Source organism: Choloepus didactylus, chromosome 13 (assembly GCF_015220235.1).
Source record: "Choloepus didactylus isolate mChoDid1 chromosome 13, mChoDid1.pri, whole genome shotgun sequence".
NCBI lineage: Eukaryota > Metazoa > Chordata > Mammalia > Pilosa > Megalonychidae > Choloepus > Choloepus didactylus.
This window is the reverse complement of record NC_051319.1, coordinates 33,014,787-33,039,985: the sequence shown is the minus strand read 5'-3', so window position 1 is coordinate 33,039,985 and position 25,199 is coordinate 33,014,787. Positions and strand designations below refer to the sequence as shown.

General features: G+C 35.7%; 1 protein-coding gene across 8 annotated transcripts in view; it reads left to right on the top strand.

Annotated features, from left to right (window-relative positions):
* MCTP1 (multiple C2 and transmembrane domain containing 1) overlaps positions 1 to 25,199 on the top strand; it is a 549,320-nt gene that overhangs the window by 196,184 nt on the left and 327,937 nt on the right. The window contains exon 1 of one of the 8 annotated variants that reach the window (XM_037800846.1): positions 9,682 to 9,934. The exons of the other annotated variants lie outside the window; for them this stretch is intronic. Coding sequence (XP_037656774.1) covers positions 9,878 to 9,934 — 57 coding nt within the window. The 5' untranslated portion in view covers positions 9,682 to 9,877. Of the gene's footprint in view, positions 1 to 9,681; positions 9,935 to 25,199 lie in introns of those variants that run through there. 8 annotated transcript variants of the gene reach the window in all.

Genomic DNA, 25,199 nt, shown 5'->3' with positions numbered 1-25,199 from the left:
AGCGTCCTGAGTGTAGGGTGGTGTTGAGAATTTTATGAAGCCTAAGATTAGGAAAGAAGCATTGCTAGTTGAGTAAGTGGTGTTTGATGGCCAGACTATATGAGTTGTGGCAAGCAAAAATGGTTAGAATGCATTTAGAGAATAGAGAGATGAGAGGAGGAAAATATCTGTTGATATTGTTCCTTTTTGTTCATTGCTCACTTATGAACTGGTTGCGTAACTTGCTACATCTCTAAAGATGACAGTTTCTGGAAAGAATTAATGCCAGCAGAGACAGGCAAGGGGCAGAAAACAGAATAAAGACTTAAAGAAAGACAGACCTTCTGGATTCAGGTTTGACTTAATTTTTTAGACTCTGGCTGGGAGGGCCTAAATACAGGATTAAGTGGCATAGAAACCAGTGAAGGCATTTCTTCTGTTTAAATAGAAAAGTTTCCTTCACATTTACAGTATGAGTCAGAAGGTGTTATTTTTACCAAATCAATTCCAAAGTATTATTCTTAATAAAAGTCTACAATTTATGGATCAAAAGTTCCATTTTAAGTTTAAGGGAAAATTTGATTTAAAGTAGGAGGTATTTATATCAATTTCTTTATGTTCAATGCATTTTTATTCTGAAATTAGACTTGTTCTGTTTCTAAGAGAAAATGACATTCAAATTAAACTCTAGAATATTTGCTTCATCTTCAATTTCTCAAAAATATTCTAACCTTTACCTCTTAAGATTTGTGAATTCAGAAATATAGGCTGTTCCTATCATTTTCTTTGCAATACTGAGGATAAAAGATGTAGAACTAAATTTGTTACCCTCCTCGGATATATCTCCTATGAAGAATTGTATACAGGTCTGTAATATTTTACGATTGTTACTTGTGCCACAGTTCTTAAATTCAGAAGAAGAATTGTAGTTTTTCTAATTCGTATATAAGAAAGAAAAATGATATGACATAAAGTTATTTCTTTTCCTTGTGTTTCTATACATCCCCCTGAAAAATCTTACAATAGCACTAAAATTAATATTTAAAATTGGACATTTCATCAGTTCTTCCTAGAAAACACTGTACTGAGTAGCACAGGCACTGAGAGCGTGGACTCTGGAGCCAGACTGCCTTGGTTTTAAATCCTGGTTTTGCTGTTTAGTAGCTGTATAGTCTTGGGCAAGTTACATAATTTCTCTTTGTCTCAGTTTTTCTTATCAGTAAAATGGGGATATTATAGTACTCATCTTGTAGGGTTGTTACTAGGATGAAATGAGTTAATATCGAAGTTCTTAGAACAGTGCCTGGCATGTAATAAATGTAAAGTATATGTTTGGTAAATGAATGAATGAATGAATGAATGAAGGTTTGCAGACAACAAACATAGTATAGTGTTTGAGTGTGCAGGTTCTAATCCCAACTCCATTACCTAGCAGCTATGTGAATGTAGTCAAGTTATATAATTTCCTTAAGCCTCTGTTTCCTCCTTTGTAGAACTGAATAATTGCTAAAAGTAGTACTGCTTCACAGAGTTGCATGAGAATTAAATGGGATGTGTATGGCAGAATATAGCACAATGTCTGCTCCATGGTGCCAGTGATTATAAATATATTTTTAAATTTCCATGAGTTTTCTGACCCTGTTCATTGGGTCTTATCTTTAATTCTTAACTTCGCATTTCTAGGTCATTTCTGGATATTCAGAGATTAGGTCAGGATCCTTTGGAAGGGATGGCCAGGGAGTAGAGTGAGGATAAGTGAGACTAAAACAACTTATAGCTGCTGTGCTAGTTTGGATGTATTATGTCCCGCCAAAAGCCATATTCTTTGATGCACTCTTGTGGGGGCAGATATATTAGTGTTGATTAGATTGGTATCTTTTGAGTATTTCCATGGAGATGTGACTCAATCAACTGTGAGTGAAATGTTCGATTGGATAATTTCCATGAAGGTGTTACCCAGCCCATTTAGGCTGGGTGTTAATTGGATCACTGGAGTCATATAAAGGAATTCACAAACAGAAGGGTCAGAGCAACTAAGAGTGACATTTTGAAGAGGAGCTGCAGCTGAGACACATATTTTGAAGAAGGCCATTGGAAGCTGATGCAGACATTTTGGAGAACACCATTTTGAAACAAAACCTGGGAGCAAGCGGACGCCAGCCACATGCCTTCCCAGCCAACAGAGGTTTTCCGGATGCCAATGGCCTATCTCCAGTGAAGGTACCCGATTGTTGATGCTCTACTTTGGACACTTTATGGCCTTAATACTGTAACTTTGTAACCAAATAAATCCCCTTTATAAAAGCCAATCCATTTCTGGTATTTTGTATTCTGGCAGCATTAGCAAACTGGAACAGCTGCCAAGAGGCCTTGCAGAGAATCCTGGTGTTAGTGAATTTACCCCTATCCACTATCTGACCCAAAGCCTTGCGGGCCCAGAAATCATATTTGTCAGCAGTTCCAGAGCACATCTGACCTCCAGAGCTGGACTCCTATTAACCAAGCTCATACAAATCATGTACAAGATCAAAATGTCAGTGTTTCCATGAGAAGTGAAACTGCTGGAGATCGGCGGTTTATGTTCCCACCCAGCATGTTTTGTGCCTGTGTGCAGGCCACATGGGGAGCACATTCTAACCAGGCTTCCAGTTTATTAATTTGTCATGAGACACATACAATCTGAGTTGCCCCTCAAGTCCCTCAAGGTGCAAGCAAGTTCTCCCTGAAGGCATGCCAAATTCTAATCAGAAAGAAGCTTGGTAAGTTGATGGATTATTTCATGTGTCAGCTTGGTTAGGTTATGATGTCCAGTAGTTTAGTCAACCAGAGGCAGTGGGCTGATTGTTACTGTGAGAATATTTTGTAGATTTTGTACCTATAGTCACTTGATTGCATCTACTGCTGATTAAATCTACAATCAACAAAGGAGACTGCCTTCATCAATGAGAAGAGTTTCCTCATCCAGTCAGTTGGAAACTTGAAAGGGAAAACTGAGGATTTCAGCAGTTAGAAAGAAGAATTTCCATCTCTACTTCAGTCAGCTTCTCCAGGGGAAGTCATCGTTACCCTCATCAGGAGTTCCCAACTTGTAGCTTCTCCTCGGGAGTTCAGTACAACCATCCTGTTCCTATCTTGCTTCCTGCTCTACAAAAATTGCTCTTGCCAGTCCCCATGTTCATATGAGCCAATTCCTCAGCTCCTATAAGAAATATCTAAATATTTACATTATGTAGTATGGCATTAACCTATCTATATCTGTCTATCCATCTACCCATCTATCTATGTATTCTGTCAATTCTGTTTTTCTGGAGAACCCTGGCTAATGCAGTAAGCATAGAATCAAAATGGCAGTTGGTTCTCAGACTCATGGAAGAAGATCCACATGGGAAAGGACATGCCACTAGCCCAGAGTATCCTCTCCCAGCATTTGGATAGCCTCTGCCTATGCTTGTTTCTGAGGATGCTTTTTACCTATTTACTGTGTCTTCTCTGTTTAACACATTGTTTCTACAGGTAAAGCCAGTACGTTCAATCAAGTTATTGCCATTGCAAGGGTCTGAGACTAGCTAATGGTGGGGATTCATCTGGTTTTCAAATGCTTTTGTTTGTGTCTTATACTGCATAGAGGCTAAGATTTAAACATCAGGAGAATTCATACAACAACCCAGATCTGCAGCCTCTCTTGAAAAATCCATAGATCTGGCCTTCCTGGGCCTCCTCCCACATCAGGTCAATTGACAGGAGCTGAGTAGAGACTTTCCCCTTTAGATGAGGCACGAGTCCTGCCCTTCAGTTCACTGTGGTCTTGCCAGATCCATGGCATTGAGCTGAATTTTCTGCTGGCAATGTGTGTGCCTCTAGGCATTTGAGTTTCCATCATTCTTATTCTTGAAATTGCCTTTGTTTTTATATGCTCTGACATGTTATATTTTTATTCTGAAGTTTAATTCTCAGATGGAAGTCTTATTTTCTCATTTCTACATTCACTTCATGGTCATCCTCAAGTACTGAAAACACATTTTAGTTTTAAGTCTTAGAGGGTGACGGTGATCCAAAGGCTGAACGATAAAGCTCATCACTTCAAGGAAGTGGGATACTCTTAATCTTTCCTCAGGACATAGGTGTTGCTGATGGTCACACTTCCCTAGTGCTAGCTTCCACCTGGGTGAAGAATGTTAAGCTCTCTCATATTCTGAGTTAGTTTAAGGCAATAGGTATAACTTGCAATGTGACAAACATAATGTGAACGTTTGTATTTACAAAAGAGATAAATTTGGATGCTTTGTTGACAAATGTGTTTACCATGGGATTTCTTTAGAGAGTAAGAGCTTATTTTTAACTTCTATGTTAGTAAATTATTAATAATCTGATACAGGAAGATGCGCCATTTGCTATTATGGTTCCAAAGAACCATTGGCTTTATTTCACTTTTTGTCTCTAATGAATGGAGAAAATGTCTTTATGTGATTGGATCACTGATTGTGAAAATGAATTTGTTTCCCAAGAGAGCATTTTTTCCTTCAGGTTAGTGACCTGCTCTTTAATTTTTTCTAATCTTCTGGAGAAATTGCAATTAATTTATGAGTGATCTATTTGGGCAAACAAATTTACTTGGGAAAATAGAAATATCAGTTCAAGTTATTACTGTATCACACAAATCAATACTACCTCAAATTTGACCAGTTTGTATCTTGAATTAACTTTGAGGTGTAAAGTTATATTATTTCCCTTATCTCTGTTTCCATAGTATCTTTTACATACCTCTTACAATAACATTTACTCCATCGTATTTAAATTGTTAAATTAAATAATGAATTAGCAAAATCTCTGGCACATGGTTACTTCCCGATCTCATCATTATAATCATCATCATCATTATCATCTCCTGTTTGCAAGTCTTTTTTCCCAAGTAGACTGTAAATTTCTTGATTCTTGAGTGCATGGACCACGTCATGTTTGTACCCTCTAACTCAGTACTGGGCACAGCAGGGATGCTCAATATTTATGATAATCTGAACTGCTCATGGTTATTTGGGGAAATATAAATTCTTCTTAGTTCCATTTTAGATATGCAATCTGATATTATTGTTGGGATTGTATCAGGAATAATGACTGAGAAATACTTAATTTTCACCATATTTTTTGACTTAAGAAATATAGATAAGTGAGAAAAAATTAATTAAAAAATAATGATTTTCTAAAATGAAAAACAACAAAAGACATTATAAACAAACCACACACTGAAAGATTGTATCTGCAACTCATATAATTGACAAAGGGGTAGAATTGTAATATAGAAAGATCTCCCAAAAATAAAAAAGGGAAATCAAACAACCTCTTAGGAAAAAAAGGTCAATAATAATATAAGATGCTCAATCTCAGCAGTAATTAGGGAAACTTAAATTAAAACATTGAGAATATATATCAGTCACAAATGGCAAAATTTTCAGAATGTGAAATAACATGTTTGCAAGAACTTAGTATTGCAAGAGCCCTCATTTACTACTGGTTGAATTATCAATTACCCTAATTATGTTGGGATGCTATTGGACAATCTCTAGTAAAGTTGAAGCTGTGAATATCCTATGAGTCTTTAATTCCATTCCTAGGTACCTCTCTTAAGAGAGATTCTTGCACATGTACATGAATTATAGTAGCTTAATGGTAGCAATAAATTACAAACAACCTAAATATCCATCAACAGGAGAATGACTACATGGATTGGAAGGCTGTACAACAGTTAAATAGAATGAAGTATATAGAGCTACCTGTAAGTATAGATCCTTTTAAGATTGCTTTTTGTTGTTTTTTGCTCAGCAATTTGCAACCAAAAAACCCAACAATTTTTAAAGGATCTGTACACTATGATACCATTTTTATCGAGTTTTAAAACATGCAAATCAATATCTTGTTATGGATCTATACAGATGTAATAAAAGTATAAAAAGATGTGTGGGAATGAAAAAGTCAACCCAGTAGTTACCTTTGGGTAGAGAAGAAGTAGAGTGGGATAGGCCGGGTCATATAGGGGCTTCAGTTGTATCTGTAATGTTTTATTTTTTCTAGAAAATCCAAAGCAAATTTGGCATAATGTTAACATTTTAAGTGAAGGAAAGGAGAAGGCAAGGAGAATGTTAACAGACTATGTAGGAGGTTTAAGTTATTAGGATAAGTGGGCTTCGAGTGAATAAAATAGATCAGTACTCACATCAGTTTGTCAGACAAGTGCTGTATAAATTCAAATTCTGTTTAGCCATACTAAAAGTCAATAGGGCTCTGACTCTAAGTATCTTCAGCTCTGTAATATTTAAGGAGGAATACTTTGGAAATCTAGGGGAATACAAAAGCATGAGATTTTATGAACATACCTAAGATAATCTGAAAAGTTTTGAGGACTAGAGCAAACCAAAAATTCAGAATTGATTTAGTTTTTCAGGTAATTAGGAAAGCAATTGGCATGTCCAATTCTGAGACCAGAACTTTTGCAGTGAGCTGATAATAAACAATTTCTTTCTGATCCAAGACATTAACTAAGTTAATACAAGGAAGAGTATTATAAACAGGCTGTTGATATGTTGACAGTTGAATAAATCCAGGATGTATTTTTATGAAGCCAATCAAAGAGTTTACAGGAATCCAAAGGGAAATACAAAGACCTGGGCCAACATTAGAAGGTACATTGGCGATTCCTATGTAGTTCCCTGTCTTTCTTGTTTCTGTCTCTCTCTGTCCTGTCTTTTTCTCTATCTTGGCATATCCTTTAAGCAGACTGAAAAACCAAAGAATGTGTACATTGAGCCTAGGAAATAATGGAGAGGATGGGTAAGAGAAGAGTACTTTCATTTCTGTACATTATTTTTAAAATAGTATATATAATACACTAAGAGCAAATACAATGTAGCAACATATGGAGATATAAAGTGATAAGTTGTTTATAACAGTCACGTTATTTTTAAGTTGCACAAGGAATACAGGAATTTATTTTTATAAGTTTCTTTTCAATACGTAATAAATGGAGAAGAATGACTTGATCTCTCTCTTTCCCCCAACGACTCCCTTACATCAAATCTCTTTCCTGGAGAAAACCACCTGTCCACAATTGATGTGCAGCCTTCCAGATCCTTTTCTTTGAACTTTCGTATATAAATTCATGTGCTACAACTGGGATAATGTATTTTTTGCAACATGTTATTTTCATTTAACATCTTTTGGGGAACTTGGCATGCCATTGCCTCAAGATGATCTGGTACTTTTTATTGGCAACATGGTATTCCTTGGTATGATTAACCCATTATCTATTTAGCCTTTCTTCTGTTCATGGCCTAGTACAAAGTTTCCAGTTTTCACTCTTAAAAACAATTCTGCAGTGAACATTTTAGTACATCCTTCATTGCAGCAGAGGACAGACATGACTTGATGCTCATATGGATCCAGGAACTACAACAGCATTGTCAGGAATCTGCCTCTCACACCTTTGCTTTGTTTTTCTTTTGGTTGGCCTCATCTTCAGGCCACCTCATCTCAAGTGGTAGCAAATAGAATAATCAGAAGTTCCAGGCTTACATTCAACAAATTTAACCTCTTTCCCAATAACATTGGAAACCTCTTTCCCATTCTCATTGGACCAGCGTGGGTCACATGCCCATCCTTGAACCTATCACTGTGGCTCTGTGGATGGAATACACTGATTGGTCAGGCCTGGGTCACATGCCCACTGTGGGCCAAGCCTGCTTGACCCAAACCACATGGACTGAGAGGGAAGGAGAGGTGATTTGCCAAGTAAAAATCAGGAGGAAGCACATATGCTAGACAGGCAAATATATCATATATCCCCTACAAATGTCTTACAGATAATATTTTATGTTTTTGTGAGTAGGAGATAGACATCCTAATGAGATCCAGATGTATATGTTATAGGAACCAAAGTATTCTGAGAAGTATCTTTCAAAATCTTTGCCTTTATAGTAACGAAACTAGTATGTTGTTTATATATATAATACTATGTAGGAGGATACATATATAAGAATACTGTATATATATTCTATGTAGGATCATTAATATTCTGAAAAGGAGGACATTTTTTGATTTAGGAAAGTGCTTCCCAATATATTTGCTAAAAGTTCAGTGAGATGATAACTTGTGAGAGATACCCGATCTTGTAACCCACTTCTTAATATTCTATGATTTGCCAGACTATGGCACAAACTCTACATTTTATGTAACCATTTATTAAACAATGTTTATTGAAATTCTCCTGTATATTGGTCATCATACCAGGGCCTGGGAATAAAATATTCAACAGAATAAGATCCCCGCTCTCAGGTTTCTTATATTCTGATAAGGGACCACAGACTATAAACAAGCAAGCAAATGAATGAAGAAGAAAATTCCAGACTGCGATGTGCTGTGGAGGAAATAAATAGGATGAAATGGAAAGTGATTGGAGAAAATCATCTCACATGAGGTGGTCAGGGAATATTTCTCTGAAGAGAGAACATTTGAACTACAACCTGAAGATGGAGAATGACCCTTAAACTCTAGACCTGCAGTGATCCAATATGGTAGCCACTAGTCACGTGTGGCCCTTGGGCTCTTGCAATGTGGGTAGCTCAAATTGAGAGTGCTGTAAGTGCAAATACCTATCAGATCTCCAAGACCAGTGCCAAAAAAAAAAAAAAGACAAATATTTAATAATTTTTACATCAATTACATGTTGCAGCTATACCATTTTAGATATATTATGGTAAACATTATTAAAATTAATTTTGCCTGTCCCTTTTTGCTTTTCTTAATGTGACTACTAAATAGTTTTAAATTGCCTATGTGGTTCCTCTTCTATTTCTGTGGGACAGTACTGTAGTTTCCATCTGTTTGCTATTATTGACATGTTTTTTTCACCTTTGTTTTTCTTGATAATAGTAATGGTGGTTGAATTTACCTAGCAGATTTTTCTCCAAGGATCTAAGCCTATAAATATTTTATTGACTAAGGTGTTAAAATGTAATTATCCAATGTGTCATCAAGCTTCATACAACTCAGAGTTAAGGGGTGGGGACGGCAGGGAAAGCACAGAAACTTGTCACATTTACTACAGGAGTGGGGTCATGAGTCACATTCCTTTAGAATTGTTCACAAAATAGAGGAAGAAGGTTCTGAGTTGTGGAGATAGGAAGAGCACAAGGTAATGACAGCATAGGGCAGGATTTCTGTGGGAAACAGCAGCAGCAAATTACGGACATCCATTTCTGTTCTATACTTAGTGAAAGATATAGTATTATATATGTTACATAGAATTGCCACTTCTTGTATGTTAAAATAGAGTTTTATTCTACAAATTGTTTTTGCACTAACATGAATGTATGTGACTTTAGTATGCCTGTCTATCAGGGCGATGTTGGCAAGTTCACACATCTTTAATAACATTAAATTAATTCACTGCAGAGATCACACAGAATAGTGTTTCTTTGTGCTGTGTTATTCTCCTTTCCACGTCAAAACAGGGACAAGGTTAATGAATAAAAAATTGCATGTCTGATGTAGCAGGAAAATTCTTAATATTGAGTTTGTAAAAATTTCTGGACCCTAAAAGTGGTATTTGTTATGTAATCTGTATTAGCAGTTTAGTGAGGGGAAACTCTACTCCTACTGGTTTGAGAGAGAGTTGAGTCATATCCTCTGAATCTGAAGCAATGATATTTAAACATCACGGGTTCCTCTTACTTTCATTCTAATTCGCTGCAGTTCAGAGCAGCAATTGCTATCTTGCCAAGAGGCTGTTGCTCTCTCCTGGAGGTGAACAGCTTCTTGTGCTCTTACCAAAATTCAGTGAAGAAAGCCAAGTCGGGATATGCATTTCTCTCACTGGAATGAAAGATGTTTTGCTCATTTCTAATCCACTATGCTAGATAGCTACAAGCTGAAAAGTGCCTGCAATTTGCCATTTATTTATAATAAGGTAAGTTCCATATTTTGGATTACTTGTATTGTGGCAGCCTTGAATTAATTGTGTCAGTTTTAGTATGATTCTGCCTCAGAAAATGCCTTCTCACGGGAATATCGAAGGTGGCGTGCAAAATTCAAATGCAAGTAATTTAAAACTTGCCATAGAATCTGTTTGTGAGATACTTAGTTTAAAAGCATGTTTTTCCTTTTATGATAGTTTCTGTGACAAATATAGTGCCTGGAAATGGAAACATTGTAGGAGTTTTATATTGGTTTGGATTCTTTTTTAAGGATAAGGTAGTACCTGGGTCTTAATTTTTTTTTTCTTTTTGCTGCTCTCTGGTCTTCGTTAAAGGTGACATGTACATAAAATCAATATGATGTTGTTTGGATTTTATTCTAAATAATCATAGCTCAATAATTATGTTTATCCAATGAAATAAGTAGTCTTAGTAATTATTAGAAAGTTTGAAGTGGAAGAACAGTGAAAGCTTCATGCCCTTTTCATCTTTTCACATTTGGCTTTCTATTTAAGTGAAAGACCACCATATTTATAAAGTTTTGATTGATCTGGTTATTTTAAAATGTGTATGAGCTTGTTCATCCCCAGCCTTCTTCCTCAGTTACTGTTGGAGGCATTCAAATACAAATTGTGTGGGTAGAGAAATCTGGGATTAGAGAAGAAGAATGAGAGTTTTGCTTTTCAAATTCTTTAAGCTAGCAGCCATGAGAGTGCAGAGACAGACATGAATGTTTTCATGGGCTAAAGGTGATGTCTTGTGTCATATCACTTTGGATGCTGAAATTTAGGGCCTTGAATTCCTTTGGGGTAAAAAAGGTTAATTTGATTTGGAGAGCCATAGCTGTGGATTCATAAGGTACTAATGAATTGAGGTTTGTTTCATGTGTCTAGTAAGAGTTGGCATTATGAATACTTTCTCTCTTCTAGATTGACTCATTAGCCTGCTTGCAGATTGTTTCATTTATATTCAAAATTATACTCATTACAAAATTGCTAAGTTCTGAGTGTGACATGGAAATTATTTTTCATTAGACATATATTCAATAATTCATGTTTTTGCAAAGGTTGAAGGGTTAATGAACTAATGGAAGGCATGTAGTTTTCCTCCTCTTTGGAGGAAATTAAGATTCTTTCAATCTCCAAATGTATTTGAAGGAAATATTCCAAAATGGGAAAGGGAAGCTTTATAGAAAATGACTTAGCATGGTGAGAACCTTTGGGATCTTGAATAGTGAAAAAGGATATATCTCAAAAGATGGTAACACAAGATGTTATAAATAGAATGTCCTGATGCTAGATTATACATCAAGCTCTGCTTTTTGTATGGACAAGGAGGGAGCTATTCTGGTTGACTGTGTATTTTGCGTGAGAATTATTCCTTATTTCCTTATACTATGTGAATCATTAAACATCAATTAAGAAGACTATAATATACCAACATCACGATAAGAGCATGTCTTTTTGCACTTAGCAATTTTTCAGAGTCCTAATTTTGTATTATGATAGCCATACAAACTGTTGTTATCAAATGCAGTTCAGACAGATAGAATGTGTCAAATCAAGTTTTTATAATATTCTCTGTATCACATATGGACTTAATTATTTTTGACATTGTACAGCCAATTGCTAATTACCTGGTTAGATTATTCAGGAATCTTGTTTCTCTTTCCTTTCTGTTTTCCCCATCTTCTGGCTATTTTCCTGCTTCCCTGCACTTCCAGAAGGGGTGTGGGTATAGGTGGGGAGCAAGAAGAGAAAAGAGCAGAAAAGAAAACTGAGCAATCACAAATATTGTAATATTTCTATTTCTCACCTCTCATAACAGTTTTGATGAGGAAAGAGGTTAGATTTAGTGGCTAAAATGAGTATTCTAGATGACTTGTGGTTTTCAGTTATCCAGGAAATTCCTTGACCTCTGAGATGAAAAATAATAGGGAACTTGTTGGGAGAGACTTTTCAGACCTTACCTCACAGGGCAGTTGCAAAGATGAAATATAACCATGTCTGTTGCTGACTTTTTTTTTTTTTTTTTTTAAATCTTCATTTTATTGAGATATATTCACATACCACACAGTTGTACAAAACAAATCGTACGTTCGATTGTTCACAGTACCATTACATAGTTGTACATTCATCACCTAAATCAATCCCTGACACCTTCATTAGCACACACACAAAAATAACAAGAATAATACTTAAAGTGAAAAAGAGCAATTAAAGTAAAAAGGAACACTGGGTACCTTTTTCTGTTTGTTTGTTTTCTTCCCCTATTTTTCTACTCATCCATCCATAAACTAGACAAAGGAGAGTGTGGTCCTTATGGCTTTCCCAATCCCATTGTCACCCCTCATAAGCTACATTTTTATGCAATTGTCTTCGAGATTCATGGGTTCTGGGTTGTAGTTTGATAGTTTCAGGTATCTACCACCAGCTACCCCAGTTCTTTAGAACCTAAAAAGGGTTGTCTAAATTGTACGTAAGAGTGCCCACCAGAGTGACTTCTCGGCTCCTTTTGGAATCTCTCTGCCACTGAAGCTTATTTCATTTCCTTTCACATCCTCCTTTTGGTCAAGAAGATGTTCTCCATCCCATGATGCCGGGTCTACATTCCTCCTCGGGAGTCATATTCCACGTTGCCAGGAAGATTCACTCCCTTGGGTGTCTGATCCCACGTAGAGGGGAGGGCAGTGATTTCACCTTTCAAGTTGGCTTAGGTAGAGAGAGAGGGCCACATCTGATGTTGCTGACGTTTATTAACTGCAGTGTGTTAGACATATTTGTGAGGAATTGTTTTGTTTTGGCTCTTCCTGAACTAAAGGAGCTAACAAGACATCAGAGATACTTGGAATTGCATTCTGGATTCAGTATATTTCTTTTTAGCATTAAAGATCATATTTTTCCCTATACAAATGATTTTGCACATTAATTTCTAATTTATATCAAAATAGTTTGCAAAGAGAAGCTCCAAAACCAAAACAAGTTTACCTAAGCCCCAAGGCTCTTTTAAATTTCAAGTAGCTTGAGGAAACTCTTCTTCACTCAAAAGATATTTATCTAGTCAGTTAAATTTCATTTTCAACCTAACACCAACAATTGATTTGTCTCAATTCAGTACTGCATCAGCAGAAGCGTGGAGCATGACTTTTTCTTCCTTTCTTTTTTAAAGTTCTTCCTTTTAGTAAGTGTTTGAAAACAAGAAACCACAGCATAAGGGGGAAATTTTTTATAGAGTGCTCTTCTAACTCTGGAAAACTAAATCCTTCCTCATGGTGCTTTAGATGCTCCTGCCTCTTAGTGAATCCTGCTGGATATCCAAAGGAACATGCTTGGGAAAATAAGTGATAACTGCCCACTTGACTCAGAAAATCTGTTAAGAACATCAAATAAGACTGTTGATGTGAGAGTATTTAGTGAACTCCATGGTGTTTATATATCACAGAGTAAGATATGCACAATTATGTATTTGCAAGGGATCTTAAATGTCTTTTCAGATATTCTCATTTCAAAAAGGAGATAATGAGGGTCCATAGGGGTTAAGAAAGATATATAGGTTCACCTAGCTTGTATTTGAGCCAAGACCTAAACCTGGATTTTTTGTCTGCCCAGCTAGCTAGAGGTTGATCAAAAGACTAGCTGTTAGCTGTTTCTTGAGTCCTATTATTGAGGATTTAAAAAATAATAATAATATTTTTCAAATGTTGTTGAACATCCCTATAGGAAACTATATTATTTGTAGACTATTTCACAGAAGACGCCTTTCCTTGACTGCAGGTTTTGTGGGCTGAGGATTCTCTGGTCTAGTTTGATGGGGCTTAGATTTGTGGAATGACTAATATCTGACTTTTATAATCTATCACTTATTGCTACAGTATAAATATCTAAGCCCTCACTCTGGGCAAATGAACCATAAAAGTAAGCATTCATAATTAACAGAGGTAATTTTTGAAGACTTTAAAATTGTAGGTGGTATTGTAAGAATGTTTTGATACTGTCTTAGTTTTCCAAGGCTGCTATAACAAAACACCACAAATTAGATGGTCTAAACAAGAGGAATTTGTTGGCTCACAGTTTGGAGGTATCAGCAGGCCATACCTTCTCTGAACATTCTGGTGGTGGCTTGATGACAGTCAATTTCTGCCTCTGTCACATAGTGGTCTGTCTCTTTCTGGCTCTTCCTGTGACTTGTATTACCATGTCCAAATTTCCTTTGCCTATAGGGAGTCCAGTCATACCAGGTATATTAAGACCGACCCTGATTCACTTTGGCCTCATCTTAATAGGCTCTTCAAAGATCCTATTTACACGTGGGTTTATACCCAAGGACTGGGACGTAGAACTTGAAAATATCTTTGCTGGAGACATGATTCAACCTACTATAGATATGTTTGTTGAAAATATTTAGCAAAAATAGATTCCCTATTAAAAAGAGATAAGAAAAATTTAAAGCAACCAATGGACCACCACCGTTCCTGTTAGAATTAACCTGGCTATTTTGTATTTACAGAACTCCACTCTTTTTTCAGGGAGAAGAGGAAGGAAAATGGTGACTTTTCTTAATTATGTGAGTTAATGATATGTGCCTATTATATTAATGAATATAATAGGTTGATAAATAAAATGTGACTTTATACCTCTCTAAACACTAAAATTAGAAGATATTAATTAAAAGGTTCTTTGTGTTGGTGATATTAAAAAAGGTTCTTTCTTATTCCTAAGAATTAAAAAACATGGTCACCATTTCTCTTAGTAAAAGTGTAACTCTTATGAAAGGTATATATCCTTTATATCTTCATATCCTGTGCTCCAGCTTATAATTTCAAGAGATAAGTGGAATTTATCATCATGCTGTCTTATGACTAAATCCTATCCTGCTTTGTAATAGGGTTCATGTTTACTTTGACTCCAGAACTACATGAATCTGCTATATAACCATTAGGAGATAAAGATGTAAGAATCTTAAAAATCTTTGCTAAATATAAATATGATAGGATAGTATGTGCTCTAAGGGATAGCACCCTGGGCTGTAGGAATGTGGTGGGAGGAATCAATACTTCTTTATATTACTAACCCTTCCTCTGGTTTTGGAAGTGACATTGAAGCCCTTTATCTTCCTTTGATTTTGTTTTCTCATCTACAAAGTTGAGAAAATGCTTTAAGGCCAGACAGCAGTCCCACATATCCCGTAAGTGCTTGGTAAATATTGACTAGTGACTCCTTTTCACAGGGGCGATCGTGTGAATATCAAGGTGGGTGAAGCACTTTGAACTCAAGAGTACATAGATATGTCATTTACATATTTAAGTGCCGAGGTTTGTAATGAACTTCCCCTTGAGAGAAGCCCAAGTAAGAATGCTGTGGAGATGGTTTGTTGGGTTTTAACTCCATCTTAATTTATGCAAGACATTCAAATTGGTCACTTGGTCTCCTTTTGCTTTAGTCATTTCATTAGTGGGATGGGATTAGCAATATTATTCATTGGCATTTATAGCATACCAAAATATAATAAAACAAGTTCCAAATTCCTCACTCCACAAGTGTTTCCAAGATGAAAAATAATAGTAATGGCATACCTTTAAGTCAAGTGTGTGATAACTTTTTATAACTAATTTATTAGTTACAAAAGCCCTATGAGATTTGGTGTATTATTATTCCCTTTTTACAGGTAGGGAAACTGAAGTGTAGAGAAATTGTGACTTATCCTGATATGACACAAATAGTGCTAGCTGACCAGAACGCAGTCAGTGTTTAGAGCCTGGTTACCTAACTATGCACTATGTGGCCTCCATTAGAATCCCTTAATCCCAGGAATATGAAATGACTGTTATAAAGTGCTACAGAAAGGAAGAGAAATCTTTTTAATGTTACTACGTTTAGTCACATTGATGACTCCAACATTCTCATTCTTAGTGAAACCTATTCCCTTGCAAACCAAAATATATTGAAGTTGTTTGGGAATTCACAAAAGATGAGACCAGTATTAATAAAAAGTGCATCTGGAATGAGCAGACATGACTAAGAGTTATTATCATAGGTGATCAAAGTCTTTGGAAATAAGAAAATATTGTTTTATTTTTAGATATAGATAGAGTTTGAGACAGAGAGAGGGAGAAAGCGAAAAAAAAAAAAACAGCTTATGATATATGCATGACCAACTGATGTCCCAGGAAAACTCATGGGAATTTCTGTGTTTTCAGGGGAAGAGTGATGTCATGTCTAATTTTCTGTTTATGTTCCCTAAACATTTCCAGAAGAAAGTCATTATTTTGTGGAAGGAGCAAGTGGTAGAGGAGAGGTTTAGGTCCGTTATGCAGTTGGGTCCATTTTGATCTGCTTTTCCCAGAGATTCCACAAATTATGCTTGAAATTCTTGGGTCATTTTCACATCTTCATGTTTCCTCAGACCTTGCAAGCAAGAGCTTGTTTCACATGGCTGTGTACCCTTAGTGCTAGCATCATGCCTGATATATAGCAGACCTGCAGTAATTCTTTCTGGCAAATTGGCTTGCTGGCTGGCTGAATGGATGGATGATAGGATAACCTGCCTGCTCTGAGTCATGACTCAGGTACCTGAGCATTTGGGCACAGGGGAATGAAGGGTGCAGTGTGAAAGAGTTTGCTTCAGTTCATCTCACACTTTATTATCTGGTGGTTTTCAGTGTGCAACTGGCATAGCTATAAGTCATTTCTTACTATCTGTCTTTCCCACTATTTCATGTCAGAGTTTGAATGTGTGTGTATGTGTATATGTATGTATGTATGTATGTGTGTATATATGTGTAAAATACATATGCAGAAAGAAAGAGAGATATTAGGTAATAAAATTAAAAGGTCAAAATAAAATTGAACAATTAAATCATGGGAATTGCAAAGTTTGACTGTATTTTGGAATTTATTATGAAAAAATAATCAGAATGAAGGAGAAACAATTAAGTAGTTACAAAAGAAAAGAAGGACATTTTTTAAAAACACTTTTAATGCATGTTTAAAAAAAAATCTCTCTTTAAATGTTGGAATAGAGGCTTTGTTTTTTCCGCAACATTTCATTACAGAATTCAAACGAAGAAATCTGGAAACCACAATTAATTTGGCACAACCAGTTAATTGTGAGGAATGGTTTCCATAATGAGGATGGTGACTAAGGGCTTGGGTTAGGAAATTTTGCAAATCTGGGGAGAAAATACTAAGATGGGCATTGTTTCACATATTGTGAACACATAGTGAAAACTTTCCTGTAAAATACTTGGTCGAGCATAACAATAAAGTCAAAATATAACCAAATTTTAAACAATGGAACAATTCTGTTGGGAACATTGAACCTTTGGCCTCAACCCAAAGCAGTCATTAAAAACAAAAAACAAAGAGAAGAAAAAAAACATCCTTAATAATCACAAAATCATTGACTGGATTTTCTTTTCCTTGGTCCTAAACAAAATGGCATATGGTCACTGTTTGAAGATGTTCTATTCCTTAGTGTACAGGTGCCCTGTGTTATTTGGAATGTATTTGATTTCTGTGGCCATGGTGTGATTTCCCTACTTTAGAAATAGCATGTTCCAAGCAGTAATCAGAATCTGTGGAAAGCATATGCTGGCTGACAGGAGAACTGAATTTCACATCCCACTTCTGAGCCTCAGTTTCAACACTCCTCTGATGAAGGATTCATCCACTAACCTCTCTAATGTTTCCCCAGAGGCTATGGATTATTTTAGCAAAAGATTCCTTTTCATTATTTTTTTTTATCAAGTGGTTGCTGTGAAGCTCAAAATCAGTTCTGAAAAAATTGCTTCCAGGATTATTCACCTAGCCAAAGTGACTGAAGAATTTTTGCTAAGCCTGCACCTAGAGTTTGAGAAATGACCGTGCTTAACATCAAAAAATAAATAAGTAAAAGGCTCGTTGCAAATGTGTACTCCAAATGTGTAAAGAGCTACAAAGGATCATTAAATCATAAGATATATGATTTTGTAGTCTGATTACCTGTTTTAAGGTACTGATAAGTTACACAGTATATTAATATTCAAAAGTTTCTGAAAGATATCTTGCAATTCTAAAGGCAACCAAATTACCACTGGGGAGCCAATGGTATTTATAGGAATATGACCCCTTATGATAACTTTCAGTAATATGATTTCCTAGTACTTTTAGCAAAGGGAAGAGTCACCATATGCATGTTTTTTTAATGTATCTGGAATGAATATAATTTTGTTTTCAGAAAACAACTGAAGACCACTTTGCTACATTAAAATATTTTTCTGATTATGTCCTGACTGCCTCCTCACTATTATTTTTGTAAGTTTTCAATGGAAGATTATTATTACATTATGTTATTTTTGATTGAAGTTTTATAAACAAGACTTGAAAAAGTTAAGTAAAATCATGTATCAGCTTTATTTAACAAGTTCAGTTTAATAAATCAAAGTAGTTCAAAGTATTGTACCAGCTGTAAAATTTCCATGATCCTTTCCTTTACTGGAGTAGCATGTAAATTAAAATTCACAAAAGTTGGGAATTAAAAGGTGCCTCATAGATAACTGGCTCACCTGTCTTGTTTTGCAAGTGAAAGATGTCCTGGCACAGGCAAATGAAATGACTTTTCCAGGATTACACAACCAGCTCCTGACAGAACGAGACATGGTTCTTGACATGTAATCTTTGTATTTCCCTCAGTCAACAAGAGCATCATTATCTGAACTTAGCTTTCAAGTGGCGTGTTGGATTTTCTCTTATTAAAATGTTAATTGTGCACAGCATAAATCAACATAAGCTTGACGTAATTTCCTTTTGGACACTAATATTCTTTTCATTTTTGGAAGGGTGTATTTTAACCACAGATTCTACATACTAGCTTTTCCTCATAGCTGAATGCCTTTAATCCATTCACTTGGCAGTGCAGAAACCCCTGTCCTCACAGAAATGGGTCCACATTTAATCACTCAAGCACGTGGAAAACTGACTATTCTCCACCCCCTCCAACTTTCTAGGTCCTAAAAATAAATGGATAAATCAAAGGTACTGAAAACTCCATAAATGCAAATCATTGCATTAGTAAACAATATACACATTTATTCAAATCATTCAACAAAATAAATGGCAATGGTTACTAAACAATTCTCTGTAAATAACTGTACTTTTGATATCAAAGCAGTAAATCACTAGCAGTTCCAGCTCCTTGCCCCTCAGTGGCTCCTTCAAAAGCCAGTCAGCCACACCCAGGCAGGAGCACTTCGAGGTATGTGTTTATCTCCTTTTGGAGATGGAGGGCCCCCTTAGGAACTGGACCAGGGGAAGGTCACACCAAGTCTGCCCTCCTTCATTTTTGGATAAGAACCAGCAAAGACTGTGTCTCATTTAGCTTCTCATTTGCTGCTGGGGTGGGGGGATGGCAGATTTTTTCTCAAAGAATTTTCTTTGGAATGCTAGTTCTATGAACAAGATGTTGTATAATCAATTAACTTTGGGAAAAGTAGCACAGTCTTTTCCCTTTTTGGATATTCACATTGGAAGCAAAAGGCAAACATTTTAAAAAGCTTTAAAGGGGGAATTTGTTTAATATCCTTTAATCCAGCATTTCCCAAACAAACCCATCTTCAAAATATTACCTAATCACATCTTGGACACACTATATGGATTAAACATCCCCCTCAGTAAGTGTATCTCCTTGAAAGACTGTGGGTTGGCTCATGTGAATTTGCTGTTTCTTGCTGGTCTCTGTCCCCATAAACTTCTCATGATATGAGCTAGATACTGAGTATAACTAGTGTTCACAAACTCTTGTTTTTATTTACTCAGCTCTGTGTAATTTGTTCTGAGCAACATTTAGCCAACTGGGGTTATGAGGGTGACACTTTACTGCAGAACTGACAGAATGCTTCCTGATCTTCATTTTCCTGGAATGTAGTTGCAGCTTGTAAAACTCTGTTCTAGATGGTAGGATGGGGAGACTCCACTGGTGCCTCCAAAACCAAAGCCAAAAAAGCTTAGTGTCAATATGCCAACTGACTCCACCACTACCACACACATGCCCCAGGAGAATTGTAATATTCTCAAATAAAAGTCTCTGAGAAGTCCAATAGTTATGACACTATTTGTTCCAGTTAAACTCGTGTATTCCAAAAGATGACTGATTTTTCTCATGGACTTTTTCATAATTTTGCTCATTCAATATTGTCAGTTTCCTGATGTGGAAGTACTGGAAAGGAGTATAAATAGATGGACTTTCACGTATGTTTTTCTACCTGTTCTGTTTTCTTGAATGCCCAGCAGAGAAGTGTTATCCTCTTTATCCTATCCTATCTGAAGTAGTCCCAACAGTGAGAAGCCAAAGGGCAAGGAGTGCAAAAAAGACCATACTTTGAGACAGGATGCTTGTGTTGCTCCTGCATGTGTTTTCTGCTTTCAGATACATACATTGGCAAACTTACCTGATTCTGCCCTTGTATGTAGGTCACCTGGCTGTGTCGTCAAAATGTAGCACATTTCTTTATATGTTATTCTGTTTAAAAAAAGAAAACAAAAAAGGCCTATGCTCTAAAAAGCTAGGTTGACTAAGGAAAGGTACTTGTTAGCAGTGTCTTTGTTTAATATGACAAACTTGGCTTCTGTCACGAAGATGCCACAAAGCCAGTGAAGACAGATCTGCAAAGTTAGATGTACAAAAAATTGCAAATACTTGAAGACTTTAAAATTATTTTTATGAGCAATGTCTATTATAACCGTTTCTGTTCACTGACCTACCAGTGATTTGACAAGAGTTCTTGTTATTGCATTATTACCCACCATCACCTCGCCCCCTTCTTTCTGTGCAGTCATAATGGGCGATGAGAAAAATAAGGCACATTTGGGAGAAAATAGGTGACTATACAAAAGACAAGCACATTTCTTTGGCTGTCAAAATTAGCTATGAAAATTAAGATTGAGAACATCTGTTTTAATTATGTATGTAGCACAGTCTGTTCTGTTGTTTCAGTTTCTCTCAGATAAAAAAAAAAAGATGAGAAAAAAAATACCTGCTAGTCTCTCACGGTCTTCCCCTGGTGCTAAGCCTAATTTGCTTTTAGCTGTAAAAAGCTGCCATTGATATTAAATAATACCCTTATTTGCAAATATTTTACAATTCCTTTTGCAGACCCTGTATAGTAAGATTGGAGAGGACGGGCTACATGCAATAAACATAAATTTTAAAATACCAATGACTGCCAAAGTGTTTTAGCTCTGTGTTTAATTAGGCATAGAAGCTTTTTTTTTTTTTTTTTTTTTTTTGACCCAGTTGGGAAAACCATAGTAATGCCAACTGACACCAAGAAAGCTGCTGGGAACAGCAAAGGAAATGGAAGTGAAGTAAGTAGAAAATGTATCCTGGCCGATTAGGCAGCTGAAAGCTTGAAGTGTCCACCGTTCACCATTTGTCCCCAGAGTGCTAGACACTGTAGAAGATTAACCAAAAAAGCTGCAAGGAACTTTGCAACTGCCACTGAAGCTATTGATAAACTAGACTAGACTCTCTTGTCCTTTCCCTTCCCTTCCCCTCCTCCTCTCCTGCCCCTTACCCCCCTCTCTCTCCTCCCTTTTCCTCTTTGCTGTGAATCAAATCCACTTTCTTGTTGGACGTTTCTTAGAGGGAACCCATCCAAGACATTATCTCTATCTTTGATAAATTTACAGTCAAATGTGACTCGTTTCATTTTCTATTCTTGCAGAACATGTTATTCATTTTATCTTGACTTGAATAGAATTCTAATAAATTTAATAGAATAGAATAATTCCCCTCTTTCCCTACAAAAAAAGAAAGACCTTATTGAAAGGACAGATTAATTTAATGATTTATATTTTAAATTGAGGTAAAGAAATAGATTGTGTAAAGTTTATTCTAACAAAATGTATTTTTAAAATATTTTCAAATATATATAAATATATGTGATAGGCTAATAGTAAATATACCTTTGTTTTTATATAACAATTTTATTTTTAATGTTAATAATTTTAACTTTTTATTTCTAAATCCTTTTTCTTTTCTAAAGAGAAAATCTATGAATACTGCTAATTTTGTTTCTTGCTTTCTTAATCATATATTTTGTACTTCATTTTCATTCTCACTGCTCTGGTCAGGACCTCCAATTAAATGTTGAATAGAAGTGATGTAGTATATCACCCTGTCTTTTTCTCAACCTCAAAGGAAAACTTTTAATGTTTTGTCATAACCAATGATGATTATTGTCAGTTCCTTTCACCAGATTCAGAAAGTTCTAACTCTGGTTTGCTAGGATTTTTTTTAGTGAATATATATTGAATTTTATCACATGCTTTTCCTGTATTTTTTAAAATGATCATATGAATTTTCACCGCTAATTTACTAACTGGTGAATTAGATTACTTGATTTTCTAATGGTAACCCACCTTTGAATTCATTGGATAAACCCATAGTAGTCATAATATTTTATCCTTTATATTTGGTTTGCTAATATTTTGTCTGAAATTTTTTCAAATATGTTTGTGAGTGAGATTGGTCAGGAATATTTCCTTTTTTGCAGTTCCCTTGTCAAATTTTGGTGTTAAGGTATTGACCTCAAAAAAAGAATTGAGAATAAATTTTTTATACTCTGGAATTAGTTGTGTAATATCAAAATGATTTCTTAGGTGTAAGAAGATTTAAACTACTGATATCATTTCTTAAATAGTTTTAATGATGTTCAAGTTTTCTAATTCTTCTTGAGTCAATTTTAATAGATAATATTTTCAGAAACATGTCCATTTTATATAAATTTTAAATGAATTGACAGAATTTCTCCATCCTGTGTTTTGAAGGAAATGCAGAAGCACTAAAATTTTTTGAGCAGAGATATGGTACAGGGATGTTATGGGAGTTGGAACGGGATTGTAAAAACATAACTCTTCATTGGCCAGCTATTTAATTACCGACAGTCAAAATCATTTTTGAAATGGTCATACTGTTTCATCAAGAACTAAATCCATTAAGAAAATTATTGAATCCTTTGCTCAACTCTTTCAACTCTTTTAAAGATCCAATTGTTCCAAGTGGCAAGTTGTTTTAATAAATGGTCAGTTTCACTTTAAAGGAGACTTCCATCTGTGTCCTAGCCCACTAGTATTTGTCAGAGACTAATGCACCCCTGGGCCTTTGCTTGTAGCTCTACCTCTGAATTCTCTGAGTGGGCCTTAAATGTTCTCATCAACTGAGAATGCATCCAAAATTCCAAACATGTAGTGTTGTTTTTAGAATCAAATTACTTGTAATAATATGGATGTTCTTTTTTATGTACACATAAGGGACATTTACTATTAATCTACTGAGTTATTAAGTGTTGCTGAAATTTGATGTTTGTAAATAAAATTAAAATGTCAGCAGATTCTAAGGATACAAAAGTGGTAGAAAATCCAAGAAGTCTGCTGTCACACCACAACTGGGAGCATTACATATCTCTAGTGTGTACCTAGGCACACAGCCAGTTTTTTGGATTGAGTGTTTTTTGTTGGTGTATCATTGCTGCCATTTTTAGTTAAATTGTGGTTGTCAGTTGCAGCTCTTCTTACTTTCAAATTATAAACTGCCATCAGATTTGTTTTGTAAGCTTTTCCATTTATCATGGGTTATCTGGTTAACCCCATAATATGTAGACTGCATATATGTATAAAGAGATCTTAGAAGCCTATAATTTTCTAATAACTGGATCTTAAGACATGTGGTAATTTGGGTATGAACTATTTACACATTTAGTCCTAAAGCAGATGTTTACACAATTTGATCCTGCAATGATGTTTCAGTGTTATCCCAGCCTTCCCATGCACCCCCATCTCCCTGTCTGCCACTGGAAAATAGGAATGGATGGGGTTGGTTGGCTCCAGAATTATTTGCCTTGTTATAAATGGTCTGAGGCAGCAACCTTTTATAAATTACATTTTAAAGGACTCTTGGGATAAACATTCTATGATTTAAAAAAATGTAATGCGGTCAGAGGTGAACATCCTGTCTAGAACAATTCATTGTCTTCTCTTAAAAGTACAGATTATCTGAATGTTTCCTTGTGAACTGTCTCCAAAAATGAGGCTTCACCTGGACTTAGCTTCTGTGCTAATGTATAATCTTTTGAGTTTGGCAGAGATGGTGGGAGAAACCTTTTAAAAGTAAATGGCTGGAATCCTGTCACTTAAACTTTCTTTAAAAAATGAACAGCTACATCAGCACCACTGATTTGTTTACCGTATTAGGTATATATTTCACAGGAGAGAGATACAATACAAAGAAAGAGAAATAAAAATGGAAATGAAAATTAAAAGATCCTGGAGTTCTGGTATTTGAGGATAGAAGGGTTGATTTCCTTCCAGAGCAGTCACATTTCACAGAATCTCACACGTGCACCCCTACACACATATAGATGCATGTATATTTATCCTCTTTCATAATCTGTAGAAGAGATTGTGTCACTGTGGATGTTGGAGAAATTTGTTTTGAAATGTGCAAGGAAACTTCTTTTTAAAAGATCAATTCCTGGACTCAGCAATGATAAGAAAGCATTCTTTAGATAATCCACCGTCATTTGCAGAGCATATTGGAATGTATTTCTGCATGCCTATTTGAATATGGGTGGGCTTTTTTGGTTTAGGGAGGATACATAATCACTGATATTAAATAATATAGATGCCAGAAGATTCTGTGGGACGAACTGTTCTTAGACCCCTTCCCATGAGGGGATTCTCAGATGGGTGCAAAATATCACCCTCTTTCTCTTGTTCCTGCTGCTTGTGTGATTTTTGCATCTTTAATGGATGCCTAATATTAGCATGAGAAAGGAACTATGAACCTCTTTTCCTTGTAGTTTCAGCTGGACTGCATGGTATTTTGAGCATAAAGAGAGAGACACTACCAATCAAACCACCAAGACACTACCATCTGACTAAAAATCAGTATGAAGTTTGGACCAAAATAAACCACAATACATCAAGGCATTAACTATGATGGCTTTGCCTGGCCTCTAGTTTTGTTCAGCAAAGCATATTCTCCTCAATTAAAAAAAACAAACAAACATTAAAGCCACACATAGATTCCCTAAAATCTTGCCTGAGTAAAAGTTTAATTCTATATTTACATAAGAGGCTGAAAAAAAAATTTGATATTGTAAAGAAGTAAGACTGAGTCAATACTGTGATCAAACCCCCTTCATATCAAATTAGTGGAAATGGTAGTTGTGAATTCAAGTCACATGTCTACTGATTGCTTTGCTTCCTGTCTTTAAGTCTGAAG